A 21,176-nucleotide genomic window follows, 5' to 3' on the forward strand; every position below is an offset into this window, starting at 1 on the left:
ATATCACGATGATTAATTACATTTGGTTTTCGCTCCCTTACGTTAGCGTTAGACATAATCACCTTGGCCGTACCCAGAATCACCTTCTTCAATAATTTCATAAGACCTTGCCGAGTTACAATGAGTACTAATTACAATATGATACAACTCTCCTTAATTACACGAATACTTTGACTTCGAGTGTGTCGGTAACGGAGGTTGCTTATGCGCCGCATCATCAAATGCACAAAACGGAACAATCCACGGATCCAATAATACTAATCGGCTTCAAGTCGAATCTTCGGGACGAAATTCAAATTTAATAATTAAAGAGAATTATTAAATAAAATTTAATAATTCTCATCAAAGTGATACTTATTTAATTTCGAATTGCGATTCGCACGAGTCACTGAATCACCATATAATCGAGGGATAATTCAACAGCTCATCCAAATCGCATTTTTCAATCCCAATTATACAGTCGACATATCTGGTAACATTTACTCGGATAAATTATTAAATGAAACATTGTATTTTCTCTTCAGACAACATAGGGAAACCAGGATTCGATGGAACGAGGTGATTCGGTTCGATTCCGGTGATAAATGACCATCGATCATTTCGTCGATATCCCAAGAAAGGAGACCAATTGATTTCTTAGCTATTAGAGTTTATCCCCGATTCTTGTCAATGCGACGTCAGTTGTCGATCGATTCCTGGAAATCAATTCGCACGTCGCAGCGAACTCGTCAATGGTCGTTCGCTCTTAGGCGTAGATCCCCATTAAATTTTATCACGTGACATTGATTTCCTCGTCATCCTCGTTGTCCAGGTGCACTTCTGTGCCCCGAGGACTGTTCAATGGACTGGCATCGCTCAAATCCATTCTCAGCCCGTCCCCATCGGCGTCGGTCAAGTCCGGATTGGGGTTGTTCTTGTTCGGCAAGGTTTGCTCTCGGGAACCTCCGTGTGCCAGCAATTCGCGTTCCTTACTGTTCCGCCATTTCATGCGACGATTTTGGAACCATATCTTTACCTGCAACAATACCCATTTTTCATATTAAATATAGATTTCTCGCGACGTCGTTTTCGACCCTGGTTCTTGGGAAATGTTAAGGGAAACCAGAACTTAAATTAACACGGCTAAAAAAAAAAAAAGTTAACAGGTGATTTAAAAGAAAATTGTAAACATGGCTGTTTCACCGGATTTATTCCTTGGTTGCACGGAAAAAAAAGATATTTGTATTTTTAACTAAGAACAGCTTCGCTAATAAACTTTCATTGTTACTGCAATAATAATTGCACTAACGGCAAAAATGTTTGCAATTGTATTGAACGTAGATGTAACTATCGATGATTTCCAGGTCAATTAAATTTTCACTCCGAGACCTTGTATTCCCACCGTTTTGGCATAGAAGCGCATACAACACTTTTTCTGCCTTTATCCCGTTCAAATGTAAGTGCATCAATTACCAGAGTGTTCTAAATTGTCGTAAAATTGTCCTGACCCTTTCGTTTCTCATATCAGAGTCTTCGATAATTGTATATCGATCGAAATATGAGAGCTCGACGGCATTTTGGGTCTGGTCTGGAGATAAGTTAAAAAACTTTTTCCAAAAATCAAAATTTTTAATGTGTCAGGACAATTCTTAGATGGTCAGGAGTGACGTGTCAAAGTTTCGGACAGTTGGGTCTAATACCCTTAAAAAAAAGTGTTGTATTCGAATCGACTGATTTAGGGGGGCGTCACTTCACCTTAAGCTCGAACGGAAATTTTTGTACGATAAGAAAGATTTTTGCTATCGGTTCTTTTGGTGTCAGGACAATTCTTAGATGATCACGAGTCACGTGTCAAAGTTGCGGACAGTTTGGTCTAATACCCTTAAAAAAAAGTGTCGTATTCGAATCGACTGATTTGAAGGGGGTTTCACTTCACCTTAAAGAGGCGTGCAATGAATAATCATTCTCTCGTTTCAGGGTCGAAAAGGAGATCCCCTCTTAGAGGAGACCTCATAGGATTTCCTTTCGCCGAGTGATCTAACCACCCTCCGACGCACTTCCGCCGAGTAAGTAATGCTCCCTGAGCTACCCCTAAACTACCCCTGAGGGATTCGGTGGCGTTTCGATGCGCGTACGCTCTCCTCATTCAGGGTCGTGTCCAATCGAATCCGAGGAGCCGGACCGAGCCACCAATCGCGCGATTCCTCGTCTCACCCCTTGGCCGGAGACAGCACCCTTATTTCGTACGTTAAAGACCATGCATTACCGACGCCGCTCAACGGGCCAACGTCAAACGCACGCCCCGGTCTCGACCATCCCCTGTCGTTTTCGGGGCGCTACCTTAAAGCCCCGTTAAATCGTTGACCCCACCGCGGATTGATTTACCTAAACTGCTTCCGAATTTTCATTTGCCGGGTGTGCACTTGACACCCCCGCACCCTGCCGACACTTTCATCGAGACTCCGTCGAAAGACGGAGTCCATTTTACTCGGTCGAACTAATCCTTTTCGGCTGTCGTTTAGACGCGTCTTCGCAGCGTCGTTGGTAAGTACGAAATATCTCGTATTTTCTTATTTTGCCAATAATTCCGAGACATTGTCAAAAATTGACAACTTTACTGACGATATGCGCAAGTGGAATTCCAGATTTAGTCTTTTTTCTCTTTTCTTTTTTTATTTTCACCTTCTTAGGAGTTGGTTACGGCAGGGTCTTGAAAATGGTTTTCAGGCATTTGTCTTGGTACTTTTTTTTTAGGTGGAAACCAAGTCGATATTTTGGCGGGCTTGAGAGATATTAAAGAATTTGTAAAAACACATTTTACCTCTTTTTACCCCCTTTGGAGTTGAATTTCGAAAGACCTCTTCTTAATGAGCACCTAGGTAGGAACAGAATATATCTCCCAAATTTGCCGTTTCTAGGCTTAGTGGTTTTGGTTGGACAACGATGATGATGATGAAGTTTCGGACAGTTTGGTCTAATACCCTTAAAAAAAAAGTGTTGTATTCGAATCGACTGATTTGAAGGGGGTTTCACTTCACCTTAAGATCGGTGTGAACGGGGTTTGACTTTTCCGGCTCCTTCGTTTCGTTTTACGCCTACCGGTGCGGCGGTGATTGATTGTCCCGTCAACGGCAGGCAGGACTGGAGCCAACAAAAGTAACAAAGCGGCCTCTGGACCAAACGCTTTTTGGCAAAACTTGAATCGCCACGTTACGTAGCGTCGGGCCCGTCAAGCCCGCGTGTCGATTTTATTTTCTAACGCGGTCTTTCGATCCGAATCGCCACCACGACCACCGCCCACCCTCAAACCCGTGTCCACCAATGGGTAAATCCGTGCCCATGTTCAAATCTACATCCATGTCCTTACACGTGTCCATACCCATGATATGGCAATTTCGTCCCGAATTGTCAAACTCGCACCCCTACAAAAATCAGATCATTCCGCATCCCCAAGAATGCGGTGGGAATAGAAAAGAAGCGAGAAGCCATTCCTCTCCGAATTTCACGAGGTTGTCGCGTCACGTCCGGGTCCGCCATTAGAAAAGGTGGAAGAAAGTTCTCTCAAGATTCCCTCCTTTCCTATAATACAATTCTATTTCCACAGTAGAGGGTCTAACCGTACAACCAAGACACAAAATTTGGAAATCCAAGTTCCCATGTCAGTGGGGTAATTTCTCGATCTTTCTGATCATCTACGGTGCCATATGAAATACCATTGCGCGATCGAACGTCTCCTAAATTCCCATAAGGGACCAGTCTTCTCCGTTGAACGACCCCCTCAAGTTCCGTTTAGTTCCCAATTGATCAATGACGACTCTCACCCCCGTACCCGAGAAAAATCTCGGTCCCTAAAAATCCGGATACAATTAATATGAAATAATTCCTGCAATTTTTTTGTATCCAAGTAGGCCGTCTCTTAGGAGAAAGTAATTCGTTACCATCGGCAGGTATGAGGCGGATTAGACGTAATGACGTCTGAAATGCGTTCTAGAGTGACCGAGTAGGTAATCGTTAAACGATTGGCTGCAGCCTCGGCAGTCACTCGGCCCTCCACCCTCCGGGAGTCGGAATCCTCCGTTTAACTCCCCTGACTGCCCCCATCCCCGAGGCCGTGCCCCATCCCCATGGCTCATGCCCCATGCCCCATGCCTCATGCCATCCACGCCGTGCCCCATAGCCGTGCCTAGTGGCGGTGGCGCCATCTGGCGCAGTTTAATAAAAGACGATCGATTATGACGTCGGCCTCAGAACTACCCTTCGTCGGGCGGAGGTAAGAGGGGCGGCGGGGAATGGAGAACCGGAGGAGGAGGAAGAGGACGAGGAGGGGACCGGGGATCAAACGTAAAAACTCCGGCGCGAAGCTGCCGAGAGGGCGGCCAGGAGGGGAGGAAAGAACTTGGGATTCACATGTTAATATGCCAAAAGGGAATTCCATATTTATCGGCGTGCCCAGCTCGGGGGTGATGCGGGGCAAAGGACAGGAATTGGGGCGGTGGCGGGCTGCGATTTGGAATTTTCCGAGAACGCCAATAAACGCCTTGGTTTAAGAATTATTGATACTGATTTCATAGAACGGTAATGTAGATATCTAGAGATACATATTTTGAATTGATGTTGCACTTTATAGGTCTTTATTCTGAAACATTTCGGACAACCGAAGATCAGCTTGACGAGTAACATCTACCCTAGTAGCATAGAATAATTTCTAAATATTTCTATGTAATCTTTGCTAAATATCTCAAGCGACAGATTTTTTAACATTTCTTGTAGATTTCATTTGAAGATATCTGAAATATTTCTTAAAAATCTCAATGACATATACACTTTCAATAATTTATAAACATATAGAGAAATATTTTTTAACTTATTAACATAATAAAAATACATTTTTTACTTCACGACTATTATCGGACACTTCATTTGGTATCAAAAAACCCGATAAATTTGTCTAATATTTTCGTTCCGCTATTTCATTATGGGAGCGAAACGTGTGATTTTGATTTTAAATATTTTTAAAACGTTTATAATGTATTCGGCAGATAATATTTAAAAACTACTTGTATTAAAATGAAACGAAATGTTTTGTATATCTGATAGAAAAATATGATGAAAACACATGGAGCTAATATTATATAAATATTATAGAGATAATATTCTAAAGTAAACGTTTTGCAAATGTTTCAAATGTCTGCTGAATATTTCCAAAATATACGATATTCGTTAAATATATAAAAAATATAGGGCAAATATTTTGTGCTACTAGGGTAGGAGGATAATCATGGATTCGTCGTTATCATTTTGGATGATATGTATATTTTAGGAGGTACTTTTTTAATTTATTGCGAACATGGAATGGTCTTCGGATATGTTACGATAAGTGTTTCCAACCGCTCCAATTCTAACTAGAAGCCACGGAGATGGGAACATGAAAAGTGATTTTGAGCGTCAAAGTACGTATCGGGGGGAACCAAAATTCGTTGATACGGATCCGAGAGGCCGAAAAAGTTCAGGCGTTTCCCTCGAAAGTGATTAAAGTTAATCCGCGACGAAGGAATATGTATAGATGCATGTACACGCGGAGGCCCGGTATTGTATATTCATGGTTTCTTAGCTCCAGCGTTCGGGAGCACGCGGCATCTCAAAGTAAAATCCATAATGCATGAAGGTCCATGGCTAAGCCAAAGCTTAAGCTGTAAGATATTGCACGGCGTTATATTCATGTTATGCCCTGCAAGAGGCAGCCTTTGTTTTTAATATCTACACCGTATTATACCGGAAGTTTGGCCGTAACCGCGTCGGCTAACGCCCCGGTATCCGTGGCCCCTCGAATGCGCTCGGTTCCACGTTTCGAAATTCAATGGAACCCGATCGAGGGGGCGAAGATCATTGCGTTAGGTTTCCCAAGACTCGAGAAAAACGTCTTCGGTGATTTTCTCGGCAACCTAAAATGATCTCGGTATGTCGGGTTATATTTCCGGAGGGTTATCGGAGCCAGCATCGACTCTACACGAGGAACCGCTCCCGTAAATGGGAATTCATCCGAGCTCTCCGCAGACGGGAGCACGCGGAAACGTTACCTAAGGCAAACTCGAATTATGTTGACTAATGGCTACAAATTGATTTGACTGATGGAATCCGGGAAATTCTATATCCAACGAAATGGAAACCTAATGGCCGATCTATCTAACGTGTCAGAGTCAGGTTCGTGGGAATACACGGCTTGTGTTTGCCCATGGACTGACTGCTCGATCGGGGTTAGCTGCATTCGTAAATGCATCCTCTTCCTTAATTAAGAAGATCCGATGAATGTGGAATTAATGCCTTAAAGTCCATCTTTTATAAAAAAATATGGGGAAAAGGGAAACGTTATTATACAAGCGAACTTGTCCGAAAAACTTCCTCCATTTAAGTTGCGCTGTATTTTTAGCATCCGGGTAAAATTCGACCACGCGGGGATATAAGTAATATTTACAAACCATAAATATGGAGAATGAAGAGAGAGGATTAATTTTTTTTAAGCTGCGGTAAGAGGAAAGCCAAATTTTTCAATATTTCATTTTCCTAAAAGAATTGGCCGTCGTTTCGAAATCGATTCTTTCGATCGTTGTGGACCGAGTGACAAAGATTTAATTAGAAGCAGGAGGAAGATGATTTAATTTCTTCGTCGACGGAGGGGTGTTGAAGTGGCAGATGTTTCTGGAAGAATGGAGGATCCTTTCGTGATAAAAGAACCTATTCTGCCGATCGAATCGAAGGGCTGACTTTTTCTTGGGAGGTTAAATAGGCTGTCAAGCCCACCGAAAGAGAGTCGTTATTTGCACGATTCTAATCCGCGAAATCTCTGACGATTCTGCCATCTCGAACGAGGAGGCCAAGCTGCTTCAGAGATGAAATGAAAAGAAGGGACGAGCTTGGGGTTAATTTAGCGCTCCAAGGGTTCCAAATTTAGATGCCATTGTTGGCCCAACGGAGGGAAAAATGTTCCAAGAAACGCGACATTTTTTTCTTACATAATTTTACTCCTACGTAATGAAAAGAAATAATGAAAACGGTGCTGCAACTTTCAGAACTTAACTTGAATCTAAACTCAAAGTAGTTATGACCATTTTGTAAATATTAATATTAAAGGAAATAACTTTTTCCATTTTCTTTTTAATATTAGGAAATATTGTCGCTCATTTTATACGCATACGAATTAAATATATGTATAGAGCGATTACTGCAATAGTAGCCATTTAAGAAGTAGAGGTCATAAATAGGGAGCATATTTCGTGCAATTATGGTCGCAGGAGTGGGCGAAATAAATAATGTCTGAATTTGAGAAATTCTTTTAAGAGGTCGGTTTGCATAAACTGAAACGAATTCGCACCGTTGTGTCAGCCCTGACGATGGAGGGTTCCGGTTTCCGGTGCCGTCGTTAAAAGTTTTATTCGCGGAATTAAAACTGGCGACCAGTCGCGCCTTTTATGGCGAATTAAGAAGGCAGCATGATTCTGACAAGCTGCCATCCCGCGAGAAGGAAAACCGGCGTGCTGTCGGCTTGGATTATTAAAAAGATAACGAACCCCCGGGGCTCTTTTGCTTCTCCCTTCAATTTAAGCTAAGGGTCTTGGATTAACCGCGACGTTTAATCCCGCGGTCCTCCACCCCCAACCCGTGGAAAAAATTCTTTTCCAGCTCCAAAAAACCTTAATGTGAAGTGAAACACGACGAGGAACTTGATCGACGTCGATAAAGAAGATTTTTCTAAATGCCTACGTTGCCGACGTTCGTTTTTATATTGACAGCTGTGTCGAATTATATTGGATATTGTACCAAATGGCGTACTCCACCTGTCGTTTTCGTACAATAAATATAAAAAAATCGACGTAAAACTCCAGAAATCCTCTGAATTCCTGCTTTCTGGGGCCCTAATTGACTGCAGAGGAACCCCCTGCGCCATCTGTGATTTCCAGGTCTATTAAATTTTCACTCCGAGCTTTTGTATTCTCATCATTTTGGCATAGAAGCGTATACAACACTTTTTTTTCCTTTATCCCGTTCAAATGCGAGTTTATCGATTATCAGAGTATTCTAAATTGTTGTAAAATTGTCCTGACCCTTTCGATTCTCATATCAGAGCCTTCGATAATTGTATATTGGTCGAAATACGAGAGCTCGACGCTATTTTGGTTTTGGTCTAGATTAAGTTAAAAAACTTTTTCCAAAAATTAAAATTTTGAATGTGTCAGGACAATTTTTATATGATCAGGAGCGATGTGTCAAAGTTTTGGACAGTTTGGTCTAATACCCTTAAAAAAAGTGTTGTATTCGAATCGACTGATTTGAAGGGGGTTTCACTTCGCCTTAACCTTCCGTTATTTTCTGTAAACATGATAGGATTACGTTACTATAACATGTAAACGACGCGCCTCTTCTGCTCCCCGATCCCGAAATATTCATTGAAAATCTTTTCATGCAGGGTAACTTACGTCCAAACCAGCGAGAGCGTCGTTTAAATATCCACTCGATGTAAACTTAGCATAATGTGGGTACCTTGGTAATAATCGCCGAATTTCCGCCAAGGACTTAGCTTATGGCACAGGCATGGATCAATGTTGGCTATCGAGGTGAGACGTACAATAATGGCATGACTTTGGTATCATCTTTAGTAAATCTCGGGCCAAGGTCGGCCCAATCGTGCAATTTTCGAAATGAACATGGCCTTAGAAAATTCCCGGCTCAAAATTGGTTCGAACCTCAGATCGTTATTGGCGTGTTCCAATTCTTGATGGTTTGCAATGTCTCGAAAAAAACTGTAGACCAACTCTGGTTCGAGCCTGTAACCAAATTAGGCATCCAAACAACTGGATCCAGCTGTCAATCTTGGTCATAGGCTCGAATCAGAGTTGGTCCACGGTTTTCTCGAGGCATGGTAAACCTCCAAGAATTGAAGTACGGCAATAACGATACTAAGTTCGATCCAATGTTAGGCCGGGAATTTTCCGACGCCATGTTCATTTCGAAATTTAAATAATTAGGCCGATCTTAGAGAATTTACCAAGAATTTTACCAAAGTTGTGCCATTATTATGTGCCCAGCCTTGGTAGCTAATATTAACTCGTACCAGTGACATGGGCTAAATTTTGGCAGAACCTCGGGGATTATTGTCCGGAATATTCGATTAAACTTTGATAATAGCTTGGGCCAAGAGTGGCTTCATTCCACTACTAAAGTTGATATCCTTAAATTTGTACTAAGGCATCGACTTTGGAGAAGAATTGGACCATTGATGGTTGGAACCTAAAACCAGATTTGAATTGACATTCAAGATTTATTTCAATTCTGTGTCAAGCTTAGTCTAGATCCATTTACAAAATTATAACTTTCACATTTTACAATATTTTACCAAGGGGAACATCTTGAGTCATTATCGACCCGATTCTTTAATAAAAGTTTAATAAAGTTTGTAATAAGTATTGAGTGCCAATCTTGGTCATGGATTCGACCTAGAGTTGACTCACTTTTTCGAAACGTGGTAAACCATCAAGAATTCGAATACGTCTATAATGGTATTAGCTTAGCACCAATTTCGAGCCGGGGATTTTCCAACGCATTGTTCATTTGAAAATTTGACCGAATTGATGTTACCAAAATTGTGCCATTATTGCACGCCTAGCCGTCACAGCCAATATTGGCCAATATCTGTGCCATAGTTAAGTGTGGGAGGTTATTCCCTGGAGACATTGTCGAGTTTATAGAAAAATAATCATCCCTTGGCAAATTCTTGACCTAACCATGGTCTAATTCTGGACGTACACTTGATCGCACGATTTCTAGTTTCTAGTTTATAGAAAAATAGTCATCCGTTGGCAAACTCTTGACCTAACCATGCTCTAATTCTGGACGTGCAATTGGTCGCACGATTTCGGTTAAATCTGTGGCTACATTTTGGGTAGAAGTCGACCCAATTATTTAAGTTTCAAAACAAAAATATCGACAGAAAATTCTAAGCTGAGCATTCATTCGCTTTAATTTTGCCATTACATTTCACATATATTTTCATTTTAATTGTTTGCATATTTTGGAAGAACTGTGGTCCAAATGTGGCTGTCTCTGACCAAATTTGACATCTAAAAAAGTATTAAGTTTCAATCAACTTCGATAATAGCAGTATAAGACGGAGTTTCTTTTATTTCTATTGCTCAATATAATTTACCGACACTTGCAATTTTGTGGGATAAATATTGGTTGTTCGTAAGCAGTTTGAAATAATATTTGAAAACCACAATTATATTGCCACAAAAAAGGCAACATAAGTATTTATAAAATGTCCAATTTAATTTGAGTAATAACTTGGTAACCGAAGTATGATCTATAGGAAAACAGTCTTAGGTAATTTATCAATCCGAATCGTTTTCGGAGTTCGTAAATTAGTCTAGATAGCAAAGTGGTCAACGTATCCAACTGTCAAGTCAGAGGTCCTGGGTTTCAACTCCGTCTTTCGGAAGAAAAAGAAATCTTGGTTTACTAAATTAAAAAATTTCTTCGAATGATTTGAGTAGAGAGGCCAGATAGGAGTCTTTAAATTCAGTAAAAGCAATTATAAGTAACATTTCTGGTATATATTCTTTTAATATTTAGACTTATTATAGTCAACATTGTGCCAATGCTGGACCAGTGGTAGCTCGATAATGGCAAAACTGTGGCAGATGATCATCGACCTTAGTTAAAACGCTGTTATCATTGCATGTATGATCGAGAACAATCACGGTGGGAAATTTGCAAGCATTTTCGATTCGAGGATAGCAACCGTCTATGGCCCGAGCTTGGCCATCGGTTGTGGCCCAACTATGGCAAATAAATTTGCCCATCCTAAAATTGCTGTTTTCATTCCACGTTTAGACCTAGCTTGGTTGTTTATCTTTGGCCAATGATGGGCCAAAGTTGTGCCGTAATTCAATTGTTGCTTGGGATAATGTGGTTACACATTTCGGCAACACCAAGAACTGCGAAATTTGCGAGCGAGTCGGTACCACATTGTTTAATGTAGTAATTTTCGAGGTTGAATTTAAAGATGAACAAATGGCTTAAGGGTCTTAAGCGAAGTGCACAGGAACAATATCGCATAATTTCCGGAACTTTGTTCATAAACTTACCGGCTTTGTTTTGCAGTTTTTATTTTCCGAAGACGGCAAAGTCGCTTTAAGGGCTGCAAAGACTGACGCCGCGGGTTGGAGGACGACTCAATAATGAATTCGCATCGTCGGTTTACGAGGGTAAAGATGGCAGAATTAGAAAGGGTAGTTTACCAGCCCAGAGGGGTGGGTGGGTCCACGCACCATCAGTAATTACTTTAGTTATCCTCCCCCAACAACGAGGCATTGGTCCAACCCTGGCGTGAACTGCATGGTGAAGCTCGAATCTAATTGTAAGTAAAGCGGCACCTCAACTCCCATTCCCGAGTCCACTAGGAATTACCGGGAGGCTTTATATTATAATTACCACCCTCTCTGCAAACCGCAGACCCTTAATTAAATCGAAGAAAAGATTCATGGGTCCAGAACGGTCGGAACACCCAGGGACGTTCGATTCTTCGAGATACTCGAAATAATGGGGGGAAAAACGTTTCTTCAATTTTAAATATGTTACTTAATGTGTCGATTGTTATTAGTTACTCAACTCCTAGAAAGTTTTATATTATAATTATATTATAATTACCATACGGTCTCAAAGTCGTGGGTAACAATTAAACAAAGTTCACGGAGAAAGTCTGGACAACCACGTACCTTTTAATTCTCCGAGACCCTCGAAAAGAGGAAGGAAAGATTCCTTCGCCAATTAAAAAATATCAATATTTCGAAATGAAATTCCGGAATTGTTGAAATTTACGCGTCAATGGGTCGAACGATTAAACGGTGCCTTAGTTGTTATTCTGCGATACCCGAAATGCGGATTGGGGATTCAATAAGATTCTAAATAAATCGAGGAAAATTAAACGCCCCCGTGTGTGTAATAATATCACGGCTATCTTACTGTTATATCGCGTTGACCGTAATAACGTACTTTTCAATTATTTATTGGTATCGACATTTACCAAGAGAGAGAATTCCTGCACGTTGCTCAAGTTAATCGACCCCAACGTCAGTTGCCTCATTTTAAATTGCTTCCTTTCCGACTCGTAGGTCTCGTTACCCAAAAAATCACCTACTGTCATATCGCGTTGACCGTAATAAGGTACTTTTCAATTGTTTATTGTTATCGACATTTACCAAGAGAGAAAATTCCTGCACGTTGCTCAAGTTAATCGACCCCAACGTCAGTTGCCTCATCTTAAATTACTTCCTTCCGACTCGTAGGCCTCGTTACCCAAAAAATCACCTCAACTTAGGTTCCATTACAAATAAGTAATCCTTTAAAATGACAAACTCTTGTTCCCTGCTCGCCCTTCGGTCCGTACCGAGTCCCAAAAGACCACCCACCATTTTTACACCCCGTCAAGGAATCCTTTCGAGCAGATCCTCGCGTTATACAGTTATCTCCGCACTCGGATGGCGCGGCATTAAGTCGCATTCGGCTCGGGCTCGCAGCTGCCGCTATCGAGAGAGCCATCATTGGACAATAATCGCTTTTATGGGTGTTCGTGTGGCGAGTCGTGATATTAGGTATCCACCTCACCCCTTAAGGTCCTGTCCTCGAATCGCGGGCGAGGGTGCGTAATAAAACCGGAGGATAGTCCCGCTCCCTTTCCTCGAAGTCTACCGCCGTTCCGCTCGTCGTCGAGAGCGCGGAGAGTAGGTTCCGGGCGCGGAACCCCCGGCATGCGGACTCGAAAGGGAGGTTCGATTATTCGCGGGGAGCGAGCGAGTCCGTTCGTATGCGGAATCGTAAAGGGGCTCGATTTACCGAGTGGCGCTCGAAAATAGCGAAGACGTGCTCTCGGCGGCGCGCCACCCCCCACCCACCACCCACTCGCCACCCACCGGCGCGGCTCGCGTGTTCTTACATTTCCCGTAAAACCGACGAGCGAGTGAGCTGCGACCAATGGCGGTGGAGGCATGGCGCTCGAGGTGTGAATTATACATGAGGACGACCCTTCCCTCCGCCCTCGGTCGTCGGCGGATAAGGCCGTCTCCCTCGCTCTCCCCCGGCGCCCGCTAGCCTCGTCCTTATTTACCCGATCTTACACCCCCTACGCACAGGCGCCCTGGCGGACCCCTCCGACGCACCCGAGCCGGCCTACTAGCCAACCGACGTCCTCGCGAATATTCCGAAGCCATTTCGGTGCCCCGTTAATGGCGCCCGTCCCTCCGACGATAGGCCACTTATTCCTTTCCACGGAATCGGACGAACCCTCCGAGGAATCGGGACAGAGGACCCTCCCGCGCCTCTCGAGCCGGAATTTCAGGTGACACGGTCGATAGTGCTCCGACTCGATCCGAGCGGAGGGGAATCTTCGTTGGGCGAAATTTTACGAGAATTCGACGCTTTCCCGATTTTTGCCCGGAACGAATAATTAACCCTTTCGCTGTGATATATTTTAATACGCGGAAGTTTAATCATTACCTTCGCTACTGATGGCGAAACTTTTCAACAGAGCGTATTCCGTTCTTTTCCAGTCGCTGCTGTGCAGTTGGCTGGGTCGGGGACGATCAAAAGTGGCGACCAGCTACATACGACAATAGTATGTTACTAACGGATTTCTAAAGCGCCTGTAAATATGTTACAAGCAGTTGTCGAAGGGCCTGGAAGTGCTAACAGGGATGAAAGGATTAATGGCGAATAATTTGTTTCTAGGTTCCAATAATTAGATACTTGGATCGCTTTCCGCGTGTTATGTTGAAGGCATACGTCCTTTGGTCTGATTTTGGATGGAATCTTTTATTGACATTAATTCTTTTTTTTAAGTGGCATCAAATGACAATTCGATTGGGAGCTTCATAAAAATATTCACGTAAAATTTGTTAAGGATATTTTACGAGATTTGATAAGATTCCGTCTAGGTGATTTGGCAGTTCGACGGGCTTAGTTTAATTTAGCTTGTCGAACAAGGGTTTAGCTCGCTTTAGCTCGTCGCACTTATTCGTTCAGTTAATTTTCTTACAGCGCCTAGAAAACGAAATAAATGTTCACGCAATAAAGAGTTAATCTAGGTGAAAATATTTATTTCAAACGAAAGATTGAGATTATTCCGATTTCGACCATCCACGTATCCATCGCAATCCTTTTCATTCCTCGATCACTCGCATTTTTCGCGTTTATTAATCTAAACCAGAACTTTATCATTAAAAACTCCTTTTCATCAGAGACCAGATGTAACGTTACATTAACCAAATCGTCCTTTATCTTCCATTAATACACAATGAAGATATCCTTTTCACCCAATTTTTCCCCGAGAAATTCCCCTTACGTCACAAAATCTTGTCTAATACAAAAAAGTTACCACAGTGAACCTTATTCAAATTGAAAGCCCACATTTGAAAAATTCCCGCGCTACTCGTTCAATTTAAACGTACTTGTCTATTAAATAATAACCATCAATATTTATTTTCCAGTTAGAGAAAATCGCGACATTGAGACCCTCGTCAAGATCTTTATTGTCGATAATTATCGTCCGTATTTAGCGTCTCTCCTAAATTATGTTAGGGACACATAAAAGGTCGAGCGGAACAAAACTAATGCCGCGATCGCAAAACACGGAAATTCGAAGCGCCACTTGACGATCGACACAAAAGAGTGGTGCACGTGTGCGGGGGCGGCGGAGAGGTCCGCCGAAGTGTCGAACTACGCTCATGAAATCAAATGAAACTAACTCAGCGCCGTTTCCAGGTGTGTTCAGTTTCATTAGCGTCGCGGAGCCACGCTGGCCAGAGAGCGATTGAATGTGTGCGACCAACGAACCGGCATCGCCCGATTAACCTCGACCTAGGCATTTATCCACCTACGCCTGATACGACCTAAACGTGTTTCCCTCGCTTTATCTTTCCCCGCTGAGCTCCCCTGTACGAATATATGCACAAGCAAACGAAATGTAAACGATAGAAATTTGCGAGCTTGCAAAAAAAAAGGAAAACGAATAGAACAAACGCACACCCTTTAGAATTCGCTCCCTTTCCTAATAATAATTTTAAACCATTTTTTTTTTTAATTGATGGAAATAATTCAAAGGCAAAATGATCGGAGGTTCATCGGCGGGCCTATTCTAAGAATCACGGCGCGAAGTCGTGAGCATTGTTTAGAAGACGTGAGCATTGTTTAGAAGACGTGAGCATTGTTTAGAAGACGTGAGCATTGTTTAGAAGACGTGATCATTGCCTAAACAACTGATATGTCTAGACCAAGACCGTCCCTACGAACAGTGGACAGGAACGGCACTTGATCAAGGATCATGGAAGCGGTTGGACCAGTTTCTATACGTCTCCTTGAGGCTTACGCGTATCATTTTTAACAATAAGCCAATTAATTACCTGTGAATCTACGGAAAATATAGACTTGTTAATAGTAGATTCGCCTCGCTAATTTCGCCTCCTACCCTTGCAAGCATCCTTGAATTTGTTTTTGCTTGCAAGATACCTCCTCGGGCGTCCAGAATTCCCTCATTCTTCTCCTAATCTTCGTAACGATTTGCAGATGATTTTCTCCCACCTGAGGACTAGTTTTATTTCGTCTTAAAAGCATCCTTAAGAACGTTTTGCTTTCAAGAAACTCTTCCTTCCTCGGGTGAATAACAGTTTAGTTTATCTCGATAAAGATTGATTTCTACATGGTGGTCGCTTCTACGAGAAACGAATTCACGTCTGAGATTAAGGGGATGTGAAAGTAACGTCAGAAAGGTCTCATTTGTGAAACTTTTCTTCAAACTGGGTGTACTGAATTGATTCAAACTTTATAATACAAATATGGAGGGTGTAAGGAAGATCCTAAAACTCATGAAACTTTCATTTTTTTAAATTTGTTTTCAGATATTTTCAAAATTTTTTATAAAAAATGAAAGTTTATGAGTGTCAGGACCTTCCTTGTAGCCCTCGTATTCACATTGTAAAATTTGAAACAATTCGGTATACCCAATTCGGAGAAAAGTTTCAAGAACGATTGATCCCTGAGATGCCACTTTCACATCCCCTTAAGCCTATTCTCAACCTTCGAGCACTAGTGGATTCCCTCTCGAATGTTCACGTCTCTCAACCTGACGCTTATTCAAGGAAGTTTCACTTATATTGTGTAACATTTCTAGAAACGTCAAATGACACACGGCTCTCTCGTTTTATGTTTAATAACTGTCAGGGTGAGTTACAAAAATTCCCCGACGCTTTCGTACGATTCCACCAAATGTATCGAATAAAAGGGTGATGGAATCGATGATCGCATTCGATTCTCCTTTCCAGCTAGACGCCGCTAGTCAGGAATTATGTTTTTAAGAAATAATCTGTGTCAACCCTGAGTATTTCTCAGTACCTGTGTCTTTTTAAAATTTTACATAATGTAACGTCATTCCTCGTTAACCCTTTGCACTCGAGACCTTTGTTCGCCCGGACGAGCCAGCAACTCGAGACGATTTTCCGCATACTCGGTGAATTTCATCCAGCTAACTTAAAATAATTTCACATACAAATTAACGTTTAAAACTATTATATTTTAATATTCTATGTGTCCTTATATGTGAAAGAAGACAATTTGTTAAATATTAAGGATTGCCGTTGCTTTGTATGATATTTTATAAAACAATTGCCAAGATGCATCCTCGGCTTATCGGGGCAATTATTGCAGTAATATGTTGTTTGATGTCTTCCGCCAGGCTTATATCGTTGAGAATAAACCTTGTAATCCTTCTTAAGGTGAAGTGAAACACGTCGAGGAACTTGATCGACGTCGATATAGAAGATTTTTTTTAAATGCCTACGTTATCCGACGTTCGTTTTTATATTGACAGCTGTGTCGAATCATATTGGATATTGTACCAAATGGCATACTCCACCTGTTGTTTTCGTAAAATGAATATCAAGCAATCGAAATAAAACTCCAGAAATCCTCTGAATTCATGCTTTCTGGGGCCCTAATCGACTGCAGAGAGACCCTCTGCACTATCTGTGATTTCCAGGTCAATTAAATTTTTACTCCGAGACCTCGCATTCCCATCGTTTTGGCATAGAAGCGCATACAACACTTTTTTTTACCTTTATTCCGTTCAAATGCGAGTTTATCGTTCATCAAAGTGTTCTAAATTATCGTAAAGTTGTCCTGACCCTTTCGTTTCTCACATCAGAGCCTTCGATAATTGTATGTTGATCGAAATATGAGAGCTCGACGCCATTTTGGTCCTGGTCTGGGATAAGTTAAAAAATTTTGTCAAAAAATCCAAATTTTGAATGTGTCAGGACAATTCTTAGATGATTGTATATTGATCGAAATATGAGAGCTCGACGCCGTTTTGGTCCTGGTCTGGGATAAGTTAAAAAATGTTGTCAAAAAATCAAAATTTTAAATGTGTCAGGACAATTCTTAGATGATCAGGAGTGATGTGTCAAAGTTTCGGACTGTTTGGTCTAATACCCTTAAAAAAAAGTGTTGTATTCGAATCGACTGATTTGAAGGGGACCAATTGTTGAAGTAAGAAGGAGAGGCTTTAATTCCATCTGGAGTTTTTCACGAAGGTCGTGTAGGATATATCGTGGGTGAGGTGTCGAATCTGTCAGTGAATAGGCTTTGGCACATGCGAGGCAATCGAGGGGGTATAGGTATATTTACGGTCTGTAAGTTCGAGGGGGGCATTAGTCTCTATCAATCCGGTGAATGGAGTCGGGCGAAGCTTAGAGCGGAGGAGCCGAGTTACCGGAGGGTTTCGCACTTCGTTAACCCGACAATTAGTGCCTTAATAAGCCCATAAGGTCATTAAGCTCCGTATATTCCGGCTGCGCTATATCGCGGACCATTTCGCCATACTCCGCCTCCGACGAGTACGTGTCTAAGCCGAATAATTGGGATTAGGTTTACGATGCAATCCGATAACGGTACCTCGAAACATTGGCGATTACCGCGTTTGCATAGGAACAAAAAATCGCAACCGAACCTCAAATGGAATAGGTCAGTTCGAAAGCTCTTTTGGAGGTGGAGGAAAATGTCACTGATACGTGTAATAATGATATGAAATTGCTACATCCTAGCCACGCTATCGCTGAAACGAATTATAAATGACTATGCATCCTAGCGCCACCATTGTTCGGCCGATGCATTAATGGAAAATATCGGATATAAATTCTAACGAAAATTGTACGCTGCGGAATATTTTTGTATATACTGTTGCTCAATATCGGGCAATGAAATTAAAGCAAAACTAAAAAAAATGGCTATGCATCCTAGCGCCACCATTGTTCGGCCGATGCATTAATTGAAAATATCGGATATAAATTCTAACGAAAATTGTACGCTGGTCATTTTTAAGATGCGGAATTTTTTTGTATATACTGTTGCTTAATATCGGGCAATGAAATTAAAGCAAAACTAAAAGAAAATGGGTAAGGCTATCTTTCTTTGCGTACTTGTGCAATGTTGCCTTTTCATTATTCTTGATTAGCTTGACGTAAAATACACAATTACCCAATTTTTAAATTATGAAGGAAAACGTCACGAGTGGAATACTGGACACTTTTTCATTATTTTTATCTTAACATTTATTCGCATATCCCATAACGGTTAACAATCTAAAAAGTGAGATAAATGATATTTAAGACAAATTTAAAAAAGAAAACAAAAGTACATCGGTCTAACAATGGCGACGCATAATGTCAAAGTCTCGATTAAATCGCTTCACGGAATTTATGGCTTCTCGTATCCTTCGTATACATATCAATGGAAAATATGCCCGGCAAAGTAGTCTTTTCATACAATTATAACTAAGTTTTATTCACATTAATTAAGGTGATGTGAAGCAGCATCTGAGGATCCAATAGTTTATGAAACTTTTGTCCGAACTGAATGTACAAAATCAGTTGAAATTTTCCCACGTGGCTTATGGTGATTCTAAGGAAGATCCTGACACCAATTCAGTTTCATTTTTGATATAAATGTAGACAATTGTTTCTAAAAGATGTAAAAAAAGAAATGAAATTTCATGAGTGTCACGAGGTAATATTTAAAATGGTTTGGTACACCCAGTTCGAAAAGAAGTTTCATAAACGAGTCTTCCTAGATGCTTCTTTCACATTACCTTAAATTACTAATTCCCCACAATGGTATTAAAATTGTGACATGACAAAAGCATTGACATTTTGAGACATCGGAAACGATAAAATCCTACGACTTCGAGAGTTCTTAGTATTTTGTGAAACCGAAGATTTTTTTTCAAAGAACTTCGTGATCGCTAGTCACAGATTTGCCGAATAATATTAATTAAACCTTTATATGGCATTTACGTTGGAAAACTTGAAATTTACCTGCGAGTCCTTGAGCCCGAGTTTTTCGGCGAGTTTCTTGCGATCGGGCTTGCTGATGTACTTGTTCACGTGGAACCTCTTTTCCAAACCGCGTCTCTGCATATCCGAAAAGACGGCTCTTCTCATCATCCCCCTTCGCGGTTTCCCACGCGGACATCCGGACCACGGGAATCCGATACCGATCGAAGACAGATCGCCCAATCCTCCTTGGATCGTTCCCGGAAAGGAAGCGCCGCCAACTGGAGCACCGGGATGAGGACTTCCGGAACCGGGAGTAGCTACTGGAAGAAAAGAAATTAATTAGCCAAAAATTACCCCTGTTTACCGAGAACCTTGAATTTTCTCTAGAACTCGAATTCGACATTCTATTCGATTAGTAGAATAGAAGTTCTGTTTACGATGATCCCGTAACTGCGGGGATACATGATGATTTTATTGGTAGTTCGCTGATTTGATATAATTAACTCTACGAATCAATCTACCAGCAAAAGTCAAATGATTTCCCCGTGTACCCTGAATTTATGCTTCCTGGGGAACCAAGACCTTCACTTTTTGCTAATTGTCCCAATCCGATGTAAATAAAACTAAAGAAATTACTTAAGTTACCTTGAAACCGACAAATGGCAAGGAAAGCCATAAAAAGATAATAGAAATATTTTTTGCGTTGTTAATAGAGTAATTTACACGTATCCGCATGCGCACTTCGTGCTAAGAGAAAATGACTCTTACGAAACGAGGGGACTTGTTTATTATCAGTAAATGATACCTGCCGAACGTGTTAAATTGATATCGATTTAATTACGTGAATTCCGATCGATTGACAAGATTTAATACTAAAGTGGATCTATCTCAAGTTTAAGGACGTTACACCAAAATGTATACATCTCTTGAACGTCTCTGGACACGTCATTCGATTTAACCCTAGTAGCACAAAATATTTGTCTAATATTTTCTATATATTTAACGAATATCATACATTGTGTAAATATTTAACAGACATTTGAAATATTTGCGAAACATTTCCTTTAGATGCTCCCATAATGAAATAGCGGGACGAAAATGTTACAAAAATTTCTCGTGTGTTTTGATAACAAATGAAGTGTCCGATAATAATCGTGAAGTAAAAAATGTATTTCTATTATATGTTCCTAAGCTAACAAAATCACACTATTTGCTCCTATAATGAAATAGCGGGACGAAAATGTTACAAAAATTTCTCGAGTTTTTTTATACCAAATGAAGTGTCCGATAACAATCGTGAAGTAAAAAATGTACTTTTATTATATGTTCATAAACTAAAGAAATATAATTTCTATACACGTTCATAAATGATTAAAACTAAACATGTCATTGAGTTTTTCAAGAAATTTCAAAAAACAGTATTTCAGATATCTTCTAATGAAATCTACAAGAAATCATAAAAAATCTGCCGCTTAAGATATTTAGCAAGGATTACAAAGAAATATTTAGAAATGATTCTATGCTACTAGGGAATATCGTATTTATGATATGCTATCACTCAAATAGCAGATTTGCCGGCAAATCTGGACACGTCTAATCCCAGGGGATTCGACCCGGCGATATCGCAGACCAGAGCAGGAAGATATTATCCGCTTCGATGATATTTGCACGCACTTGTTGCATGCGTGCGTTTTGCTTGTGGCGGTGCATGTACATAATATGCTAGTGCTTTGACTGCACTTCATATGCACTCCATGTCCCGTGCGAGCCTACCTATAACAAGACACGTGAAATGCACGTGTACCCGGATTCGCGTTCGCCGGGTCC

The 21,176-nt window shown here is 41.1% G+C and overlaps 1 protein-coding gene across 1 annotated transcript in view; it reads right to left on the bottom strand.

The window, feature by feature from the left end:
* Positions 1–772: 772 nt before the first annotated feature.
* LOC105694644 (homeotic protein antennapedia) overlaps positions 773–21,176 on the bottom strand; it is a 31,426-nt gene continuing 11,022 nt past the window's right edge. Inside the window, exons 3-4 of the mRNA XM_012415510.1 lie at positions 19,389–19,669; positions 773–1,015 (exon numbers count right to left, since the gene is read on the bottom strand). Coding sequence (XP_012270933.1) covers positions 773–1,015; positions 19,389–19,669 — 524 coding nt within the window. The remainder of the gene's footprint in view (positions 1,016–19,388; positions 19,670–21,176) is intronic.

This window comes from Orussus abietinus, unplaced genomic scaffold (assembly GCF_000612105.2).
Source record: "Orussus abietinus isolate OABI.00-Male unplaced genomic scaffold, Oabi_2.0 scaffold77, whole genome shotgun sequence".
NCBI classification, from domain to species: Eukaryota; Metazoa; Arthropoda; class Insecta; order Hymenoptera; family Orussidae; genus Orussus; species Orussus abietinus.